The 10,286-nt window shown below is 38.1% G+C and overlaps 1 protein-coding gene across 4 annotated transcripts in view; it reads right to left on the reverse strand.

The window, feature by feature from the left end:
- The window catches only part of CCDC15 (coiled-coil domain containing 15), a 49,760-nt gene that overhangs the window by 14,020 nt on the left and 25,454 nt on the right, over positions 1-10,286 (reverse strand). For all 4 annotated transcript variants that reach the window (XM_006775075.2, XM_006775074.2, XM_006775073.2 and 1 more), the window contains 2 exons: positions 3,995-4,087; positions 2,773-2,876 (listed from right to left, as the gene is read on the reverse strand). In XM_006775075.2, coding sequence (XP_006775138.1) covers positions 2,773-2,876; positions 3,995-4,087 — 197 coding nt within the window. The remainder of the gene's footprint in view (positions 1-2,772; positions 2,877-3,994; positions 4,088-10,286) is intronic.

The raw sequence follows: 10,286 nt of genomic DNA on the forward strand, positions 1-10,286 counted from the left end.
TAAAGTTTTAATGACCTCTGTAAATATTTGGGAAGCATTCCCTGTTTTCTATTCTCTGGGATAATTTATGTAAAACTGGTTATATCTTTTTCCCTTAAATATTTGGCAAGTAAGATTTATTGAGCACATAGTATGTGCCAGGGTCTGTATTAAGCACATTTACATGTTACCTCATTTAATGCTTATAGCAACATTATGAGGTATATACCATCATTATCCCTGTTTTATAGAGAAGAAACTAAGGCTCACGGAGGTAACGTCCCAAAGTCACACAGCTGGTAGGCAGCAGAGCAGGGACTTGAACACATCTCTCTCCATGTTCTTAACCACATGCTACATTATCTTGTCAAACGTAATATATAGTATTGTCATTACCTGTTCATTTATCTGCCTCCCAATTAGTAAGATCCCTGAAGAGTGGGATCATGTTTTTCATTTTTTTGTACCCCCTAAGTCTAGCTTCATGTCTACTAATTAATAGATGCTCAATAAATAGCTGCTAAATAAATTAATAAAAACAAATCATTTGATTCTTATTGCACTTGGATAAGTAAAGCAGTGTTCATTGGTTCGTGTTCAGAAAGCTGATATATGTTTACTTTAGAATGCTGTTAAAGAAATCTTACTTTTCACAACAGCATGGATGGACCTAGAGGTTATAATGCTAAGTGAAATAAGCCAGTCAGAGAAACACACATAACCATATAATTTCACTTATATGTGGAATCTAATGAACAAAATAAATCAACAAGCTAGAAACAGACTAGCCCAGCTGATGTGGTTCAGTTGGTTTAGCAGCATCCCATGCACCAAGAGGTGACCGGTTCAATTCCCCGTCAGAGCATGTGCCCGGGTTGTGGGTTCTATCCCCAGTAGGGGGTATGCAGAAGGCAGCCAGCTGATGTTGATGTGTTTCATTGATGCTTCTATCTCTCTCCCTTTCCCTTCCACTCTCTATAAAAATCAATAAAAACATGTGTGTGTATTTTTTTAAAGAAAGAGACTCATAGATACAGAGAACAGACTGACAGTTCTCAGGGGGGTAGCTGGGTGGAAAAGGTGAAGGACAGCAAACAAATAGAAACACCTTATAAACAGTATAGGGATTACCAGAGGGAAAGGGGGTGGGAGGAGGTAGACTGTAAAGAGAGGGATAAATGGGGATGAAGGAGACTAGACTATGGGTGGTGAGAACACAATATAATATACAGATGATGTATTATAGAATTGTACACTTGAAACCTATTTAATTAACCAATGTAACCCCAATAAATTCAATTTTTAAAAAGCTCAATGAAAAGATGGGCTACACACCTGAATAGGGACCTCACCAGAGAAGATATACAGATGACAAATAAGTACAGTTGATCCTTAAACAACCTGGGTTGGAAATGCGTGGGTTCATTTATACTTGAATATTTTCCAATAAATCTAGAGTTGGCCCTTTGGTTCCCCCCAGGTTTGCATGTGTGGACTCAAACACTGCAGATGGAAACAGTATTTCCAATCTATAGTTAGGAATCCGTGAATGCCAATGCCAATGCCATACCATAAATAAGGGACTTGAGCATCCACAGATTTTGGAATCCATAGGGGGGTCTTAGAACCAATCTCCCATAGATATGAGATGAATGTAGTTAAGTTTTTGGGGAGTCAAAGCAATATGCAGATACCCAACTGTGTGGGGGAGTTGGTGCCCATAACCCCAACATAGTTCCAGGGTTAACTGTATATGAAAAGATGTTCCACATCATATGTCATTTCGGAATTGCAAATTAAAACAATGAGATACTATTAGATACTTAGAATGGCCCAAAGCCAAAACATTGAAAACACCAAATGCTGGCAAGGATGTGAAACAACAAGAATTCTCATTCACTGCTAGTGGAATGCAAAATGGTTTGGCTACTTTGAAAGAAAGTTTGGCAATTTCTATCCAAAGTAAACAAACTCTTACCATACAATCCAGCAAGCGCACTCCTTGGTATTTACCAAAGGAGTTAAAAATTTATGCCCACATAAAACCTGTATATGAATATTTATAGAAACTTTATTCATAATTGCCAAAGCTTGGAAGAAACCAAGATGTCCTTCAGTAGGTGAATGGATAAATAAACTGTGGTACATTCAGACACTATAATATTACTCAGCACTAAAAAGAAATGAGCTACCAAGCCATGAAAAGGCATTGGAAGAATCTTAAAGCTTATCACTAAGTGAAAGGAGTCAACTGAACAGGCTTTTTGGCTACATCCTGCACGATTACCACTCTGGGGCAGTAAACAATGGAGACAGTGAAAAGGTCAGTGGTTGCCAGGGACTGGGGGAGGGAGAGATGAATAAACAGTTGTAGGATGGGATTTTTAGAGCAGTGAAACTATTCTGTGTGATACTGTAATGATGGGTACATGTCATTATACATTTGTCAAAACTGTAAGAATCTACTACACCAAGAGTGAACCCGAATGTAAAATATGGATTATAATGCGTGCACGTAGGTTTATCAGTTGTAACAAATGTACCACTGAGGTACAGGATGTTAACAGTAGAAGAGGCAGGGGGTAAGTGGGAACTCTCTGTACTTTCTGCTTAAGTTTCACTGTTTAAAGACATAGCCTTTAATCATCTATTAATACTTCCATCCAGATCAAAAATAGTTGTTCCCACTATGGCTCAGAAGGCAAAACCACTACCTGATTATTTCTAAAACCTAGCTTCTAAAATCACCTTAACTAGTAATTTAAGGATCACAATGAGGATCAAAAAACTCACTTTTCAATTCTCTTCCTGCATTCTTTTTGCCTTTGTTGTTCTTTTACTTTTTCTCTTTCAATATCCATGAAAAGTCGCCTATATCTCAGGTACCGCTTTTGACGCTAAAGGAAAGAAGTTAAAATTGTTAAGATTCTGCTCTCAGAGGACTTTCCAAGGAAGGAAATTATCCTTGTGCCTGAGACAAGAAAACGATATGATATGGAAGCCACATGGAACTAAGTCCTTAATTTCCTTCTATTTACGGTGGCTCAGGATATCACATACAGCAAGGCCTTTATATCTTCAAGCACATGGCCATTATATGTTACAGGCAAGTCAGAGAAAGAAGCACTAATTTAGTTTTCCCTGAGTACAATCCCTTGTCAATGACACTTGAGGAAATGACTATACTTGATATGATAAAATATATACTATATTTATTATAACCAAGTAGTAAGAACCATAGAAGCAGGGCCACAGAAAGAATGTGAGATGTATTTCATAACAGTAGTCACTAACTTTTCAAAATTAAAACCACACTCTAAGCCTAGCCTAACGTGGTGGGGAGCAGAGAAGGACTGAGGAATATAAGAGCATCATACTTTTAAAGGGAACAGGTATAACAAAAGAAAGTGCTACTACGATGTGTGATACATTCATACCTCTGGGTTGAAATATTCTCTTTTAAGGACATAGCTACTCAAATAGCAATAGTATACACACAGACATGTTTGTAACCTTTTAGTAAAAACATTAAAAGTCTAATAGCAGTTCTCAATATTGAAGATATAGCACAATCATCAGTGATACTTTTTAAAAAATACAGATGCCCCAAACCTACCTTTTCAGATACCAAAAAATATATATATCTGAAAAAAACTCCACATCTGATACTGGTGCATGGACAGTGTTAAAAACTGTTGGTTTACACTGACTTTGGATTGAAAAGGGAGGAAAAAAGGAAGCCATAAATGAAAACTCTTCCTTTAAATAAGTTATTGTGGCAAATATCACTAACTGAAGAAATTCACTAGGATAATATCTCTGATTTCACATCAAGGTACCCTAAATCCTAGGAGCTTAGAAGTTTAACATATTATAATAACTCAAGTAATTTCTTAACTTTTATGAAATTTTTAGTATTAGCTCTTAATTATTAGGACACAACAAATTATTTCTAATTTCACATATATTGTTACAGTAGAAACACTGGTGTCCAAAAGCATTTATCATTACATACCTCTTTTTTGTCTTCTTCTTGATTTACTCCAAACTGAAGTCCGAGTGGAGTTTGGAATTCAGTGTCCCATCCTGATTGACATTTATCATAAACCTGTTAAAAAGTCCAGTCACACAAAGTGACAAAACTGCTAAAAGTTAGCCCCTTGCACACTTTTGATATTTCCATCTATTGATTCTTTTCTCCTGCAACCTTGAGCTCAACTGAATAAAAAACCAAATACATACACATATTATATATATAAAAGAATAAAATTTAAAAAAGAATGAGAGGAAGCAGTTTCAGACTGAATTAACCAAATAAAAACAATAAACCAAAGAAAAAGATTCAGACCCTAGCTGGTTTGGTTCGGTAGACAGAGCGTTGGCCCATGGACTGAAGGGTCCTGGGTTCAATTCTAGTCAAGGGCACGTACCTGGGATGCAGGCTCGATCCCCAGCCCTGGTTGGGGTGCTTGTGGGAGGCAACCAATCGATGTTTCTCGTCCTCCCTTCCACTGTCTCTAAAAATCAATGGAAAAATATCCTCAGGTGAGGATTAACAAAAAACCAAAAACAAAGAAAAACATTCAAGTCAAAAACATGGATGCACTAATAGCAAATCAAAATGCCCAGAATGAAAGTTCTTCTGATATAGTCACTTAATATCATGCTATCATGAGCGTGCTTGGGATTGAATCCAAGATATAAAACCAGCTCCCTTAATGTCTCAAATATATGAGCATTTTCAATTATACAACTCCCTTAAAAATAAGAGACTGAAAATATCTTAACAAAACAATTGACAAAGAGGGAGAAGACGAGCTAATTTCTCCCACATTATCAAGAAGTCTTATGCCAAAACCGGTTTGGCTCAGTGGATAGAGCGTCGGCCTGTGGACTGAAAGGTCCCAGGTTCGATTCCGGTCAAGGGCATGTACGTGGGTTGCAGGCACATCCCCAGTAGGAGATGTGCAGGAGGCAGCTGGTCGATGTTTCTCTCTCATCGATGTTTCTGACTCTCTATCTCTCTCCCTTCCTCTCTGTAAAAAATCAATAAAATATATTTAAAAAAAAAAAAAAAAAAAGAAGTCTTATAACATCACTTAGTCTACTTACTTGGACATCATATGAGTCAAATTATGATCTCTAACTTTTTGAAATAAAAGCTTAAAATTACTTTTATCTTTTTACTTTAAAGATTATTTCTCTTTCAGGAAAGTGGCAGGATACAAGATCATTATACAAAAATCAACTGTATTTCTATATATTTGCAATGAACTATCTGAAAACAAAATTAAGGGGGAAAATTTATTTATAATACCATCAAGAAATACTGAGAAATAAATTTTTAACAAAGAAAGTGTAAATTTTATACTCAGAAACTTATAAAACATTGCTGAAAGAAATTAAGATCTAAACGAATGGGAGGACACCTCATATTCATGGCTCGGGGGACTTAATGTTGTTGAGATAGCAGTATTCCCCAAACTGATGGGCAGATTTAATGCAATCACCATCAAAATGTTAGTTAGATTATTTGTAAAAATTAACAAGATGATTCTTGAACTCATAAGAAAATGCAAGGGACCCAAAATAGCTGAGATGATCCTGGAATAGAAGACAAAGTTGGAGGACTCACTCTTCCCAATTTCAAAATTTACTACAAAAGTAGAGTAATCAAAGATCGTGTGATAGCAGGATAAGGATAAATTATGTAGATCAACAAAATAGAAATGACTTTTCAGAAATAAACCCTTATATTCACACTCAAATGATTTTTGACAAGAGTGCCAAGAGAATTCAATGGGTAAGAATAATCTTTTCAACAAATAGTGTTAGGATAACTGGATATCCACATGATAAAGAAAAAAGTTAGACCCCTATCTAACACTACATACAAAAATTAACTCAAAGTGAATCATAGACCTAAATGTAAGAGACATAAAATTCTTACGGGAACACCAAAATCAAATGCCACAAAAGAAAAAATAAACTAGTCTTCATCAAAATTAAGACTTTTGTGGCTGCAAAGGAAACCATCCAGAAAGTAAAAAGACAACCCACAGAATGGGAAAACAACATTTGTAAATCATATAACTAAAAAGGAACCTGTATGTAGAATATATTAAGAACTCACATAACTCAATAATCGAAAGACAAAAAACTCAATTACAAACTGGGCAGAGAATCTAATAGTTTTCCAAAGACGATATACACATGGCCAATAAGCATATGAAAAGATGCTCATCACTAACCATCAGGAAACTATAACAATGAAATACTACATCACACCTATTAAGATAGCTGTAATTTAAAAACGCAGGTAATAGCAAGTGCTGGTGAGACTGCAGAGAACTGGAACCCTCATATACCACTGGTGAGAATAAACAGTAGTACAGCCACTTTGGAAACCAGTACGACAGTTCCTCAAAAAGTTAAGCATAAAGTGACAGATGTCCTAGAAATTTCACTCCTATGTATATACTCAAGATAAATGAAAACACATCTCAACAAAAAATTTGTACACAAATGTTCACAGCAGCTTTATTCATAATAGCCAGGTAATGGAAACAATCCAAATGTCCATCAACTGATAAATGGATAAATAAAATGTGCTAAATGCATAAAATGTAATATTATCCAATTGTCAGGAATGAAGTAATGCTACATGCTACAAGATTGATTAACTTTTGAAAACACGATGTTCAGTGAAATAAACCAGTCATAAAGGGTCATATTTTACATGATTCCATTTATATGAAATGCCCAAAGAAGGCAAATCTATAGAGGCAGACAGTAGACTAGTAGTTGTCTAAGGCTGGGTGTAGAGGTGAGGGAAAAAGGCTATAATGGGTATAAGACTTTTCAGAGTGATGAAATGTTCTGAAATTGTTTGTGGCCATGTTTGTATCACCTTTTTGTTAAAAATATATATATATTTTATTGATTTTTTACAGAGAGGAAGGGAGAGAGATAGAGTTAGAAACATCGATGAGAGAGAAACATCCGTCAGCTGCCTCCTGCACATCTCCCACTGGGGATGTGCCTGCAACCAAGGTACATGCCCTTGAACGAGAATCCAACCTGGGACCTTTCAGTCCGCAGGCCGACGCCTTATCCACTGAGCCAAACTGGTTAGGGCTAAATAAGGGGTCTTTAAACAACAATTCATATACAACAAGGTAATGTATTGATCAGCTAACAAAAATGTGATCAGATGCTCCCAGGAACCTAACCTATATCTTCCCTAGGAGCAATGGTTCAGTATTCACTAATTTGGTGTTTGAGGCAACTATATAGAACAAAGCTGCCGTGAATGACAAGACTAGACTGTATATCTCAATAAGGCTATGATTTTTAAAGTGATTCATTTGTTTGTTATAGGTAAAATAGGAAAATGAGAAATAGCAAAAGGCTTATGATGGTTCTCTCTGGAATTTTTGTGGAGTTTTTTCTTTCTGTTTGGATTTACTTTTGCTACAATAAAAATGAAATTATTTTCTGCTTTCAAAAAAGTAAGAAAAACTAGACTTCCAGCACTGGTAAAGGAGTAAGCCCATGACAGATCTCTCTCTCTCTCTCTCTCTCTCATTGATTGTAAGAAAAATTGTCGTCAGTGGGATCTGGGGAGTGTAGCGGGTGGGTATCCTGAAAGGGAGCAAGCTAGAAAAGTGGATCCTTTAATTCCGTGTATGAACTGGCACACATCCCAGAGTCACCCTGAGCTGTATGTGCACAGGGGTGGACCTAAAGGAGTACAACGAAGGCTTTGAGAACTGAACTAACACTGAAGTCACTGTTCACAGAAGGCGAGAAACTGAGAGTCTGAACCCAGCCAGGCGATGCCTGCTGCAAACAAAAAGGATGCAACATTCTTTAGAGGATTTTGACAGAAACCAAAGTCTTATATAACATTCAAAATTGGACACGGAAGTAAAGGTAGCAAGAGAATCCAGAATATGGGTCCAAAGAGAGACAACTCTTCCTCTGAGATAGGAAGAATAGCGGAAAGTAAATGGCTGAGGCAGTTTTGTGTGATGGCTTCAATTTTCTTTATGAAAGCCAGAGAGTACGGGGAACAGCAAGAACTTTAAGAAGTGTTTAAGGATTAGAATTACCAGTGTGGGCTACGGGAGGCGCAGGCAAGGAAAATGCTAAGCAGTACTGGGGACCCAGCTGAGACTGTAAATGCTAATATGAATGTGGTTCAAATCTACATGAATAAAGTGTTTTCTTCCATGAGGCTCAATTATTTGGGAATCTATAATGAAAAAGGACTGATCAGGGCTGAGGATTTTCAGGGCTGAATGGCAGAAGGACAAGAGGAGGCTGTGATTACAAAGCCACACGTTCCATTGAACAGTCAGGGTTGGGTACCCCTCTTCTGTGCTCAGATAATGCCCTACACCTTCTCTACAACTAGCCACGTTGCTTCATAACCATCTGCTTATGTCTCAGTCTCTCGTTTAGAAATTGAGTGCTGTGTCTTCTTCAGCATGCTATCTTTGATATTTAGGACCTAAATAATGGCTAGCACCTAACAGGTGCTCAATAAATGTTTGACTGACTGACTTATTCATTCAGAACATATTTAGCAAGAGACTACCAGGTATCAGTATTGTGCTAAAGGCTGCCCATACAGAAGCTTACAGCCCAGTGGGAAAGACGTAAATATGTAAATAACAACAAAGTCTTTTTTGTACTGAGAAGGAAACAGAAAGCAGGGATTTAAAATAAAAACCAAAGAAGAGGAGAGACCTATTTTTGATAATTTGCTCAAGGTAGTCTTTTCTACGGAGGTGAAATTTTAGCTGAAACCGGACGGATAAGAAAGGACCAGCTTTGTGAAGAAAAAAAAGAAGACTATGCAGGGAGAGGGGGGAAAATATGCAAAAGACCTGAGGTAGGAAAGAGCCCAGCATAGGTCAGCATATATGAATGATGATGCAGAATAAAACATGACATGTCCTAACCGGTTTGGCTCAGCGGATAGAGTATCGGCCTGCAGACTCAAGGGTCCCAGGTTCGATTCCAGTCAAGGGCATATACCTTGGTTGCGGGCACATCCCCAGTAGGGGGCGTGCAAGAGGCAGCTGATCGATGTTTCTCTCTCATCGATGTTTCTAACTCTCTATCCCTCTCCCCTCCTCTCTGTAAAAAATCAATAAAATATATTTTTTTAAAAAAGAATAAAACATGACAGCAAACCCTTAGGCCCGTGTGCTGCCTTAGGCCAACCTTATAGCCCAGCCGTAGGCAAACTACGGCCTGTGGCCGGATCCGCCCGTTTGAAATGAATAAAAAAAAAGAATAAAACATGACAGCAAACCCTTAGGCCCGTGGCCGGCAAACTGCGGCTCGCAAGCCACATGCGGCTCTTTGGCCCCTTGAGTGTGGCTCTTCTAAGCCTTAGGAGAACCCTAATTAAATTAATAACAATGTACCTACCTATATAGTTTAAGTTTAAAAAATGTGTCTCTCAAAAGAAATTTCAATCGTTGTACTGTTGATATTTGGCTCTGTTGACTGATGAGTTTGCTGACCACTGCCTTAGGCCAACCTTATAGCCCAGCCGTAGGCAAACTACGGCCTGTGGCCGGATCCGCCCGTTTGAAATGAATAAAACTAAAACAAAAAAGACGGTACCCTTTTATGTAATGATGTTTACTTTGAATTTATATTAGTTCACACAAACACTCCATCCATGCTTTTGTTCCAGCCCTCCGGTCCAGTTTAAGAGCCCATTGTGGCCCTCGAGTCAAAAAGTTTGCCCACCCCTGCTCTAGCAGCTTATGAGGGAGATCTAGTCCTGGTCATTGGCTGGAAGATCCTCCTGACCCCTCCCTCTCAGAAACCACTCATTTCTTCTCCTCTCACACCATAAAAGAGAACAGCCACCAGAAATACACCTTTCACAAAGAACATACATATAAAATGTAGTTTTCCTAATCAGCAACAAGTGCTCCTGACAATACTGTTTGTTTCAGTGAGAGCACTAAAGTAATCTTAGGTCAGGATAGGTTTTACACTCTATGATATAAAACAAGAATCTGCTTTTTGAGAGAACCAAGATGGCGGCATAGGTTAACGCCGGAGTTTGCTGCCTTGAACAACCACTTCAAAAGTGAAACTAAAAGACGGAACGGACATCACCCAGAACCACAGGAACGCTGGCTGAGTGGAATTCCTACAACTAGGAGGAAAAAGTAACGCATACGGACACTCAGAGGAGGCGCAGTGCTGAAGTCAAACTCTGAGGTGCGGAGTGCGCGGAGCGGGCTGGCGGCGGAGGGCGCGGTTGTTGTTTTAAA

The sequence above is a fragment of the Myotis davidii genome, unplaced genomic scaffold, assembly GCF_000327345.1.
Source record: "Myotis davidii unplaced genomic scaffold, ASM32734v1 scaffold148, whole genome shotgun sequence".
Lineage (NCBI taxonomy): Eukaryota > Metazoa > Chordata > Mammalia > Chiroptera > Vespertilionidae > Myotis > Myotis davidii.